This window comes from Panthera uncia (genome assembly GCF_023721935.1).
Source record: "Panthera uncia isolate 11264 chromosome A1 unlocalized genomic scaffold, Puncia_PCG_1.0 HiC_scaffold_17, whole genome shotgun sequence".
NCBI classification, from domain to species: Eukaryota; Metazoa; Chordata; class Mammalia; order Carnivora; family Felidae; genus Panthera; species Panthera uncia.
The window spans coordinates 99,391,527-99,404,664 of NW_026057577.1; the positions used below are offsets into that span (position 1 = coordinate 99,391,527).

The 13,138-nt window shown below is 38.7% G+C and overlaps 1 protein-coding gene across 5 annotated transcripts in view; it reads right to left on the reverse strand.

Moving 5' to 3' along the window:
• MAT2B (methionine adenosyltransferase 2B) overlaps positions 1 to 7,143 on the reverse strand; it is a 148,421-nt gene extending 141,278 nt beyond the window's left edge. For 4 of the 5 annotated variants that reach the window (XR_007461405.1, XR_007461406.1, XM_049647820.1 and 1 more), the window contains exon 1: positions 4,581 to 4,789. Coding sequence is in view for 3 of the 5 variants with exons in the window: in XM_049647820.1 (XP_049503777.1) it covers positions 4,581 to 4,643 (63 nt within the window). In the remaining 2 variants the exon portion in view is untranslated. Of the gene's footprint in view, positions 1 to 4,580; positions 4,790 to 7,008 lie in introns of those variants that run through there. The other variant, XM_049647821.1, reaches the window with a different exon arrangement.
• Positions 7,144 to 13,138: the final 5,995 nt, after the last annotated feature.

Below are 13,138 nucleotides of genomic sequence, written 5' to 3' on the forward strand. Positions count from 1 at the left end.
CAAATTTCCCAGACTCATGAATAAAATCAACATTTACTATTTAAAAAAACAAAAACAGGGGCGCCTGGGTGGCTCAGTTGGATAGGTGTCAGACTTCGGCTCGGGTCATGATCTCATGGTTCGTGGGTTCGAGCCTCACGTAGGGCTCTGTGCTGACAGCTCAGAGCCTGGAGCCAGCTTCTGATTCTGTGCATCTGTCTCTCTTTCTCTACCCCACTCCTGCTCATACTCTCTCTCTCAAAAACAAATAAACATTAAAAAAAAATTTATAACTAAATAAATAAACAAACACCAACAAAGTTTTATTAGGGGTACCCAGCTGGCTCGGTTGGTACAGCATGCAACTCTTGATCTCAGGGTTGTGAGTTCAAGCCCATGTTGGACGTTGAGCCTACTTAAAAAAAAAAATTTCTTACAGTTTTATCAATTTGAGGTCTTTTTATTTCAAGTGCTGTTATAGTCATCTATTCTGAGCTGTCAAAAACTTTAAACAAGCATATAATAACTAAAGATCTTTCTTTTTTAGCCCTTATGTCAGCAGAATAACTTGGCACTATAGTTTAAAAAAAAAAAAAAAAAAGGCCACCAAAATTATCTATTTATACCATAGGAAAAACCTGAAATGAAAGGGTGGACAGAAACAGTACAAAAGGTAAATTCTTGAAGATATTTTTTCCTTAGTGCAACCAACTTCAAAACATTTTAAAAGTTGAAGTGAAATTCATCTAGGCTCTCTAGTGTAAAACTTGGCTCTAAGCCAACTGATCTATGAAAACAAGGATTTCAGCCAACAAAATATTTTCTTTGAATTTTGGCACAAAAACAGCTCTACAAAGACTGAATTGTTAAGAAGATAAAACATGCCAAGTCTAGTAGATACAATCAGAAAACCATTTACACAGAATAAATACCATAAAGATCCCTGGGAAAATATTATAAAGTGGCTATAATTTGGTTTCTTCAGAGTTTCTCACTCTTTAGTACTTCACTTTATAGAAGCAAAGGAATATAGAACAGTTCTTAGGTCAGTGGTTTTTAGGCTTTACTGTAGATAAGAATCATGAGTGAGGCTTTCAGATCCAGTACATCTGAGGTAAATCCTGATAATTTACATTTCTAACAAGTTCTCAGGAACGTGCTGATGATGGTGATTTGGGAACTGTGGAGAAATGTAATCTTGAACTCCAGGGAAAATCCAAGGTTTTCCTAAAGATGAATTTATCTTATTCAAACAAGCCAAAAATTGTCATCTTTCTAAAAGCAACAACAAACTTTCCTTCTCTCTTCCCCCGTGAAAAAAGAAAAACAACAAAAAGTCAAAGAACAAGCATCACGCATTCCACAAAGGTTATTAAACAATGAATTCAGATCTCTGCATACTGCATTGATTCTGTGAAACACACTTTTTCCTCATTTTAACATCCCTGTTAAATGAATGAAATAGAGATGCATCTTATTACTGTCCTAGACTTGCAGTGTTTTTTACTTTTTAGTGCATTTTAAAACAAGAACCCAGATGATATTGTAATCAAATACATCTTGGATTTGATGCAATATAGTAGTATTAAATTACAAGCACAGCAAGGCTCTTTGGGAATTCAATACACTTAACTTCAAAAAAGGGATGAGGTTACGAGGAAAAAATACCACCTTATATCTTTATCCTCTGGGGTAACTTGTATGGTCCCTAGAAGAAAATATGAAAAACAGTCCATGGTACCTAGTGGTCAGATGTCAATGCTCAAGAATTTTCTTTATTAAAATAGCAGAGATCTGAAGTGCAAGCATTTCCTAAAACAAAAATGATACTGCACTATCTTGTATTTGAAAACTATTGAGTGTTATGTAAGCCTATATCATACCTTTTGATCATAAGATAACCTTGTTAAACATGTAAGTATTTCCAAACTGAGGAATCTGAAGCCTAGAAATGTTAAAGGTTGTATGGAAAACGGGAAAGGTTGGGACCAGAACTTGCTTCTTGCTTCTATGGTCCAAGCCAAATATATACAGAGTTGCGTCTTAATCCTTTGACCTTCTATTTGACTTCATAATGATTAAATTTTAACTGTTCTGCCACAAAATATGGTATTGGGAAGTTACTGAAATCTCTATTGATCAAATTCCTCATTTGGACAAGATGACTAAGGCTCCTCATACAATTTTAACATTTTCCACATTATCCTCAACACAGAGTAGACGGAGTCTGAAAGGAGTGAAAGGAGCTTCATTTACTTAAAGTAATTTTTCCTCTTCACAGAGTTCTTTCTAGAGACTCAATGAGCACCTTCTGTCACCAGTGTAAGAGCCAAGACAAGGTTTTTCATTTGGACTGCAAATTTATTGGTTGTTAGCAAATAAAATATGCCTCACTCTGAAATTAAAAGACGCCTAACAAAAATAGCTCTTCTATTTTTGACTTTCTATATCAGAAATCTACCTGAAGCTTTTTAAAAGCAGTTTTGATTATTCTATTTTCAAAAGAAAAGAAATATTCCTGTAAAAAAATTATTTTAGACTGTTCCGCCATAAAATATTTTAGTCCTGCTAAACACAGAAATGTCCATGCACTTCAAGGAACTCGAACGAAGAATAAAAAGTTTTCTAGTTAACCCAAAACCACAATAAACAGCTCAAAAAAATCATCTGCCTGAAAAATCTACTTTCTTAATTTTTATGATCTTATGTGTAAAGTATCAAACATCACTTTGTTATTCTGAATATACTTGCCACACTCTGCATAAACTCTTACAAGTTCAGAACTTCAAGTGACCAGATTTATAGACATCAAAAAATTCTTTGAAAAGTTAAATACATATAAATAAATGCAGAACTACCACTTTTATTATGCTACCTAATCAAGTGATAACAAACTATAGGTAATGAGATAAATGGATCTTTCCAAATGGCCACAGTACTCTGGGACAATTATTTCTACCTTAGCATACTTGCATTAACTTCCACTAAAAATGTCTTAGCAAAAGACTAACATCTAAATAGAGATCTTCTTAAGTTTTAGTGGTAAACATAATATTTGCTATTTGGAACCTTTTCAATTTGGCAGTTTCCCATCCCCACCCCACTGATCCTCATACAACATTCCCCTGGAGGCAGATCTTTTGAGTAGACTGTACTGGACTCAAGACTTAACTCAAGATCCCCTGAGTACCTAGGCAACACTGGTCTAACTCCTACTGTTACCCTATTACTATCCTACAAGACAGTGTAAACAGGTACCAGTACAGTTGTCTTCTCCAACACAATATGCAAGGCAGTCCTCATTCTCACAAGTGAATTTTAATTCTGTATGTTTTGAGAGAGCAGCAAGTATGTGTCAAGATTTAGCGTGGGGACACCTAGCTGGCTGAGTCTGTACAGCATACAATCTGAATCTGGGGCTGTGAGTTAGAGGGCCCTGATGGATGTACAGATTACATTCAAATAAAAAACAATTAAAAAAAAAAGATTTAGGCTGGATCACTTTTAATGAAGGAAATCATGAAAACCTAGTGAAAACCTATTTTCATTAGTCTACAGAACTCCCACTGTGAAAAAAAGATTAAGCTTTACATACACGTATGCATATATATGTAAACAATATGTAACGTTATGTGTTCAGTACTTTTAGGAGCACATAGAAACAACACGTAAACTTAACCTCCCAAATCCCAAAGTGATCAGAAACACTAACTATGCTGTATCTTGAAAGCATAAAAATTCTGCATTATCAAAAACAGCCACCTCCCATACCGTCTCTTATTTTCATAAGACATTGGTCTAGGCATTAACATTTCTTTTTATCCCCACTGCTAGATAAATTCTAGCAGTTCTGTGGATTGAATGTGGGGAGGCCTGTAATGAAATATGAGAGAGAATGGAGGAAGCGCAATACCTGGGATAGCTCTCCCACCGTAATAACCTTCCTTTATGCAATCTCTGTAGCGGTTCAAAGCCCAAGAAAGTGAAAGAGATTTGTAGGTTCCAAGCCTACTTAATGAACTTGGGCCAAGGACTCACCCTACAAGCCTCAATTTTCTCATCTGTAAAATGGAGCAAAAATCCTCTCATAGTTATGACGATTAAATAATGCATGTAAAGTGCATAATACAGTGCCTTGCACAAAACTTAAAAGTTCAGTAAGGTGTCATCTCTAAAACTGCTATTTCTGAAAAGCCACTTTCCCCTACTTTCTCAGACATAAGAACTGGTAGGATCGAGGGATATGAACAAAGAATGAAAAAGAAATTCAGAAAGATAAAACCAAAATCGAAACAGCTCAGAAAAACGCCTCTTCGTTGCTGGGAGGGGGAGACAGAAGACAAGAAAGTGAAACCGACCTACTCGTTTCCTGCCGCAGGACTGGAAGAGCAAACACAAACGGGTGTGCGCCGAGGTAAACAAACTCGGTGGCGCCGCCCTCTCCTCCCGGAGCTAGGAAGGTGCTGAGACGACTCAGAGCTGGGGGCTAGGACTGCTGCAGGAGGCGCAAGGAAAACCACCCAAGCCCTCCCTCCCCCTCGACCTGGCTCGTCCCCCTCCGCACTCCCCGTTGCAAGAGACGCCCAGGTCGACTCCCTCACCTCCACTAGCCGGCAGCTCCCGGGAACAAAGTGGATAGAGAGCTCCTTTTCTCGCCCCACCATGCCCGCCGTCTTTGCGCCGCAGCCGCAGCGACCGCCACTTCCTCCAGCCCAGGACCGCCACGGGCCGCAGCTTCCTCGCCCTCGGCCCGCCTCCCTAGGTCCGGGCCGACCCCCTGTTCACTGCTTCCGACTTCCGCCGCCAAGGCCGCGCCCGATGATTGGCCACATTCCGTGAATGCCTCCGAAAGGGGCCGGGCAGCGTCCTGTACGCAGCCAGCCCACCCCCCAACTCTTAAAGGGATACACAAAACAAAGGCCTTGGCCTTAAGCAATGAATACAAGTTTTGTTTTGGGGAAGATTGTTTATTTTATGTACTATTTTCTCTCTTCGTCTCTCTTCTTGACTAGGGAAGGATTAAACTGGATCGCCTGAGGCTACAAGTTTGCAGACTGCGCAGTGCATGGGAATCAACTGAGCATGAAATACGTTTAGTAGGAGAAAACATTTTAAAGCCATGGGGTGTGTTTAGGTAAGAAGGGAAGGAGGGAGCACAGTGGACGTACAGCATTAGGAATGTTTCTTACAGAGATTTAGAAAGACGAAGAATAAAAATACAAGTCCTGGCATCTGAATCATTAACAACCTCAACAACCCATTTGTCGTTCTGGGATGCTAAAATGTAGTATGTGTCAAATTCCAAATAAATCAAACTATTTTTAACTAGTTCCAAAGAGGAGGGTAAGGGGAGGAATAACTTAGGTGCCTCTTCAAAACGCAGATTCTCGGACTTTACCTGTATTTACAGAATGAAAATCTGCGGTAATATAAAACCAGGGACTCTACATTTTAGTGGATTTAACAGGAGTCAAAACCCCACCGACCACCTTTGAGAAGCATCACATTAGGAACTGCCCCGTCAGGCTACGCCAGCCTGGCCTCCGTAACCATCGTAAATTAAGGACGAAACCAAGAGACAGAGTAATGTCTGGACCTTCCACCACCTGTATGACTTCTTAAAAGTAACAAATCAGAAACAACATATCTAAGTGTTGAGAAAGACCTCTCAGGCAACTGGTTTCCTTCCTAGCTCAAAACGGCAAAATGCCTATCAGTTGGAATGCCTGAGAAATTTACTCAGGAAAAAACCCGCCATAGACCCTGTAGGGTTCGCCAACATTTCACCGCTCCAATCCGAGTGTCCTTATTCAGACATACACGATACCAAAACTGAAAAGTCGCTCACAACTGTGACCGATGCTTGGATTTTTCTTAAAAGGGCTTCTTTTCATAATCCCTTTAGTTTACTTTAGAGCCGAAGACTAAGCAGCCTTTTGAAAAAGTTTTTCTTTGTCTGAGCCCCGTGAATTTCCTTTCTGCCCAACCCCCCAACAAGAACTCATTTCTTTATTCGTGTTAAGTCTTTTTTTTTTTTTTTTTTTTTTTGGAACGGTGGGGGAAGAGAACCTGAGGCCCCTCGTTTTCGGAGTTTTATTTTTATGCAAGCTGCTACCCTTAATCAGTTTAGCATTATTCAGACAGTCCTTGAGAGGACTGTCCCAGCATTAAACATTCATAATCTGCAGACAAAGAGAAAGGTGAGTATGGGTGGGAGGTAGGAGAGGCAAATTTAAGATCCTCCCAATCCTCCTCCTTTAAAAACTGGGAGATTTTTGTTTTTTTTTTTTTAATTTCTAGATACAACGTTGCGATGCAACCTAATTTTTCTATTAATAAAAAAAGTAAGTGTTCAATATGAATAAGATTTCATTGCATATTATTTATTTTTATTTATTTATTTATTTATTTATTTGCAGAGCAGCCTTGTGTAGAGTTAGGAACAAGAGTTTTCTCACCTACTTTTGAGAACCTGGTCTGATAGCTCCCAGGTAAAACTTGCATATAGTTCTAAAGGTATATGTTCATGTATAGTTTTTTATCATTCTCTTTAAAGATGAAAGTTTCTTTGTGAACAAAAATGCCATTGTTGTAGACAATATCCAAGTACGTATGGTGGCTCAGTCTATAAATTTAAAGAGAGCAGCCTGGAGCTAAAAGTTATGTTAGCAGATTCAGTTCATGCTAAGACAAAGAAAGGCTGGAGCACACAATTACAGATAAAATCCTTAGTTACATAGAACCTTCACCTACATCATTGCATTTAATGTGGTAAATGAAGCTGCTGTTCTGTTTTGCATTTAATTTTTGTCAATTAATGAGTCTTAGCTGAGCTCTCCATAACCTGGTTCCCAGGGTCAATAATTAAACTTGGTTTATTCTTCCATGTTCCAAAGTTACATGTTTTAAAGAAATGAATGACACCCCGTTTCTTTTTTCTTCTTTTAACACACCTTTTTGGTTTCACTGGGATGCTTTTAAAAGAAACTAACTCCAGAATGCTTCATTTCTTGAATATCTGGCTCTTACCTGGTCCATGTCCTCCGGCATTTCAGGCATGATTCCAAAATATCTCAGGAAAACAGACTTGGGATGAGTCTCTGCCGCTTCTGCCTGGGTCTTTGTTCTGCCTGAAGAGAGCGCAGGCACGGAAAAACGTGAGCTTCAGCTTCACTCGACCTTTTAAATTAGCATTTTGATTCCAATCCCAGAATCTCATGCAGTTTTCCACATTGCAGTAAACTGGCAGCTGATTCCCCCTGGCAGTCCTGAAAATACCCAATGAGAAGTTTCATGTTTAATTGCCTGCCAAGTTAAGGTCCATTACAAAACCATTAGGAGAACCAGTGTTGTTTTGTTGTTTTTTTTTTAAAAAAAAAAAAAAAAAGCAAAAAAAAAAAAAACTTCCTGTGAATACTTGTTGCAATTTTCTCTGGAAGAAGAAAAGCAAGAGCTCACAGATGGAAAGAAGGCAGATCATGCAATTGATTGATTCCTATTCTGAAATATTTTATTCAGTTACACATTATGGTTATTACAACAGAATCTTTGTAAAGTTTTTCAGTGTTTTTCCTCCCGGTGTCTCCTCATTAACTATTTCAAAGGACATTAAAAGGCACTGGTGGTAACAGCTCCCGACAATTAAAATGCAGCAGGTCATTTCTATTAACACTGATCTGCCTTCTGACTGAGGAAATGGTAGATTGAGTAGCTTTAAGTTTGGCCAGGCATTAAGGACTTCTAGATCAGCAATTCCCAGACCTGTCTGTACCCCAGAACCTATGAAACTAAGTCATTCTGTAGGAGTTAAGTCCAATAGTCTTATTTTTAACTATTTCAAGGACAATGAATACGCTCAGTTAAATTTGAACCATTGTTCTGGACTATGGTTCTGTAACAATTTAAGAACAATAAAAAAAATTGCCATTTAGATAGAGCTAACTCTGTATTAAGTCGTTATATTCTACACACTTAGGGCACACAGCACGTAGTAAACTCTATGAGACATGCAGAAGGTCTATAAGTAATGGAGGACTATACAATTTCTTAAAATTGATAAATTAAAATTTATCAAAATAAAAGAACTTGTACCCATCAAAAGACAATATTAACAAATAGGCAAATCACAAACTGAGGGAAAAAATCTTGGTGCATATATCTGAACAGGATTTCTAGTCAGAATATTTAAAGTACACCTGTTGAAACTGCTTGAAAGCATGAAGTTGAGGGGCACCTGGCTGGCCGAGTTAGAGGGGCATGACTCTAGATCCGGGGTTGTGAGTTCAAGCCCCACATTGGGTGTAGAGATTACTTAAATAACTTATTTTAAAAACGCATAAAGCTGAACAAAAATCAAAATGGCTGCACGAATGCTTCAGCAAAGCTTGATTTTAAACTGAGTAACCCCTTCCCTCTCTTCCTCCAACCTTCCTTCCCTCCTCCATTCAGTAAACCTTCCCTTCTTAGCGTTTTGTTTCAGGAACCCAGTTCCACCCTGAAAACACATACACAATTCGTGTCTAAACCGGCTAGATCCTCTATTTCTCTATAAAATCCCCCAGCCTCTTTGTCTGCAGAGGGGGTGGGCAGGAAGGGGGCTTGCGGTTTTTGAAAGCCATGGCCTGCTGCAGCTGCCTTTACCCTGCAAAGCAATAAAGCTATTGTTCCTCTTTATTCCAAACTCTGTCTTCATGTTAGATTTTGGATCCGAAACACAGAGGTTGGTTATTGACAACACTACAACTCAATTGTTTTTTAAAATCATTTAAAAAATGAACACAATTTTGGGACACCTTGGGTGGCTAAGTCGGTTGAGTGTCCAACTCTTGGTTTTGGCTCAGGTCACGATCTCACTCACGGTTCGTGGGTTCAGGCCCCACGTGGGGCTCTGCACTGACAGTGTGGAGCCTGCTTACAATTCTCTCCCCGCCCCCCCCCAAAATAAATAAACTTAAAAAAAGGACACTTTGAACACATACTTAACAAAGACAGAAAATTGGTCAATAATTACATAAAAAGATGCTCAGCATATGGGAAATGCAAACTAAAATCATACTGAAATACTGTCACCGGCTAGACCCCAAGACCTGACCTTTACTACTTACCTGCTTATACCCACCGACCTTTGTCCCACATTTTTCCTTAAGCTCTTCTTTCCAGCTTATCTCTTAACTCAGGCAAAAGACCTGAAGAGCAGAGTATCCCGAAACTGCAACTACCCCTCAAGCAGTATCAAATGGTAGGGCAAAGAATCTGCAGGCCCAGACCTCCAGACAAGTTTGAGCTCAACCCCCGAATCATGCCTGTGGAAATGGACCATTGAGTGATCTGCGGGGTGACTGACAGTCATTTTTTTACAGTCTTTTTACATTTTTTACATTTACTGACAGTAAAATGACTTTACCTCATTATAATACTAAAATCTCCACCCGGCGGGGGGGGGGGGGGCGGTAGCTGGGAACAAGCCTCATTCACAGAACACATGTATAGGCATGTTTCCTTAAGGCGCATGCACAATCTTATGCCTGCTTCTACATATGCTGATGAGGTTCCCCTTTCTACTTGCATCCTAACCCTGAATAAAAGGAATCCATTCACCCTTGCTCAGGGACTCATGGCTTTGGAAGCTATTCCCTGTGATCTCTTTATTTGCTGCAAATAAAGTTTACTGTGTGTGACAACTCCACCTGGGGTGTAGCTCTTACCTGTGACTTACCAAGGATTGAATTTATGTTAGTTTGGTTACAATACCGTTACATACCTAATGGAATGGTTAAAATTTAAAAGACTGATAATATCGTATGCTAACAAGCATTTTCAGCAACTAGATTGCTCATTTATTGCTAGTGGGAGTATCAAATGATACAACCACTTTAGAAAACTCGTAATTTATTATAAAGTTGAACCCCTAACTCAGTAATTCTGTTTCTAGATGATCACCCAGGAGAAATTAAAGCATATGTACATAAAGACTTGTGCAAGAATATTCATGGCAGCTGAATTCAAAACAACCTAAAATTGGAAACAGCTCAAATATCCATTAATAGATGAATGGATAAGTAGATTATGGTATATTCATAGTACTGGTATCTTACTTAGCTATACAAAGAAACGAACTATATGAATGAAACTCAAAATCATTATGCTGAGTTAAGGCAGCTAGACACAAGAAAGTATGATTCCATATATGTGAAATTCTAAAACCAGTTGAAACTAATCTATGGTAAAAGAAACTAGCTTGGGGGAAAGGTAGAGATTGATCATAAAGGCCATAAATGAACTTTCCCAAATAATGGAAATATTTTATATCTTTTTTTTTTACATTTTCTATCTTGATAGCTTAAATTTTTTTTTTCATTTATTTATTTTTGAGAGACAGAGATTGAGCACAAGTGGGAGAGGGGCAGAGAGACAGAAGGAGACACAGAATCTGAAGCAGGCTCCAGGCTCTGAGCTGACAGCACAGAGCCTGATGTGGGGCTCGAACTCACAAACTGTGAGATCATGACCTGAGCTGAAGTCAGATGCTCAACCAACTGAGCCACCCAGGCGCCTCTATCTTGATAGTTTTATATCTTCAATATGCTTATCAAACTATAAGAATTATGATATAGGAGAGGCTGGCTGGCTGGCTCAGTTGGTAGAGCATGTGACTCTGATCTTAGGGTCCTGAGTTCAAGCTCTATATTGGCTGTATAGAATATTTTAAAAATTAATAATAAAAATTTTTAAAAATAAAATAAGTTGCAATAGAATTTAAAAAAAGAATTAAGAGCTGTTCATTTCACTGTATTACTATATGTAATTTATACCTCAATTTCAAAACAATATCACAGTCATATTTTGGGCATTTGGGTCACAACCTTAGATTCAGTCAACAATATCCAGTATACTAGTTTGAGGTAGTGTTAACCATTGCATTGGTAGTGTTCTCTAGGATGCAAGCTATCAGCAGAAGGGGGGGTGGGGGGAGGCACAAAATGTGTTTTGTTTTGCAGGACCAGTAGTTCCTGCCAAGCAGACACCTGGGTAGGTGTTTTGCCTGGTACCCCTTGTATGAGCCATTTTGAACTAATTTGGAACACACAATTCCCCCTGAGCTGTCCTGAAGTTACCTTTAGGTCATTATAATACTAAGATCTCCTCCAATGGGTGGGGTTTTCCACCAGTTTTTGAACATACAATGTATGTTCTAACATGTTGACATGCTAGGCATGTGCAATTGAACCAGAGTACCTAAGTGATAGAATATGCATATATGTTCCTTAATGCACATGCAAGCTCCCTGCCACTGCCCCCTAATACACTGAATAAAAGCTTCCTGTACTAACCCCATAGGGAGATAATGCTTTGAGAGCTATCCACCCCCAACCCCCTCCTAACTTGTAACAAGTAACAAAAAGTTCTTTGCTTTCAAGGCTTTTTTGGATTGTGTTCCATTTCCACCCTTTCAGTTCTGTTACAGTACAAATGATGAACTAAATGGACAGTATTTAAATTTCTAAACTCATTAGGACCTAAGAAATGTAAAACTTTTTCCTTGATAGGATATGCACACTTTTTTCAAGTTTAAGAAATAGATCTCTAAATTATAATGAATGATACCCCAAGGGCAAGAGCAAGGATTTTTCTTGCTTCTGTTTTATAACCTCCTCTTACCTCCCCACTCCTCCATTTTAATTTTTACTTATTTTTAATTTTATTTATTTATTTAGAGAGAGAGAGAGCAGGGGAGGGGCAGAAAGAGTGGGTGAGAGAGAATCCCAAGCAGGCTCATGCTGTCAGCACAGAGTCCAACCCAGGGATCTATCTCATGACTGTGAGATACGACCTGAGCCAAAATCAAGAGTCAGAAGCTTAACTGGCTGAGCCACCCAGGCGCCCCTCCTCTCTACTTTTAGAATACCCTTTGATTCCACTATCTCAGATGTTCCCATCTCTGTGACTCTAATACCTACATGAATGACTCTGTCCTAAGCTATGTTTTCCCATTTCCAGATGCCTAAAAGGTATCTTAACTGTATGTTCCTCTGGTATATCAAACTCACAGGTCCAAGAAACTAAAAGTAAATTTAATATTAATTCACCATCTTGTCCTCCAAATCCGATCTTCCTCTTAACCCTGAGGTTTGTGAGAAAGATACTTTTTATACTAATTAACTCATAGACTCAAATATGCATATGGGGATTTATTAAGGAATAAAGATAAATTAGAATTTAATCATTAAAACAACATAGTTGTTTCCTGGTTTCCTACCTCACTTGTACTAAAATTAGTTATTTTTAAGGGTTTCATAAATGTTTATTTATTTATTTTGAGAGAGAATGAGAGTGGGGGAGGGCCAGAGAGAGAGGGAGAGAATCCCAAGCAGGCTCCATGCCATCAATGCACAGCGTGACAGGGGCTCAATCTCATGAACCGAAATCAAGAGTTGGGTGCTGAGTCTCAACTGACTGAGCCACCTAGGTGCCCCATTAAAATAAATTAAACATATTAAACATATTAACATATTAAAAAAGTTTAAAATGTGGGGAAAAATTAATAGAGGAAAATGTATATAATAATCTTGGAGGGAGGAAGTCTTTTATGAGCATATCATAAAATTCAGAAACCAACAGTGAAAATATCAACAAAGTAGACTATATAGATTTTAGTATATATCTGCATAACAACAATAGCAATAATAATAGTGATAATTATCCAAGTCAAAAGACAAACTGGGAGAAAATATATATGATGCATGAGAAATCAAGAGCTAATTGCTATGCTATATAAGGAAGCTTGAAAGTCAGGGGGAAAAGAAAAAACCTTAAAAGTCAACCTTTGAAAGTGTAGAATTCAGGGTGCCTGAGTGGCTCAGTGGGTTAAGTGTCTCACTCTTGATTTTGGCTCAGGTCATGACCTCTGGGTTGGTGAGTTTAAGCCCGGAATTGTGTTCTGTGCCTACAGTGAGGAGACTGCTTGGGATTCTTTCTCACTCCCTCTCTCTCTGCCCCTCCCCCGCTCACATTCTCTGTCTCTCTCAAAATAAAATAAACTTTAAAAATAAACTTAAAAAAAAAAATAAAGTGTAGAATTCAATGGTTTTCAGTATATCCAGAGCTGTGAAACCACCACCACTCTCCAGGAAACATTGCCAAATTCTTGGAAGTGGCCACT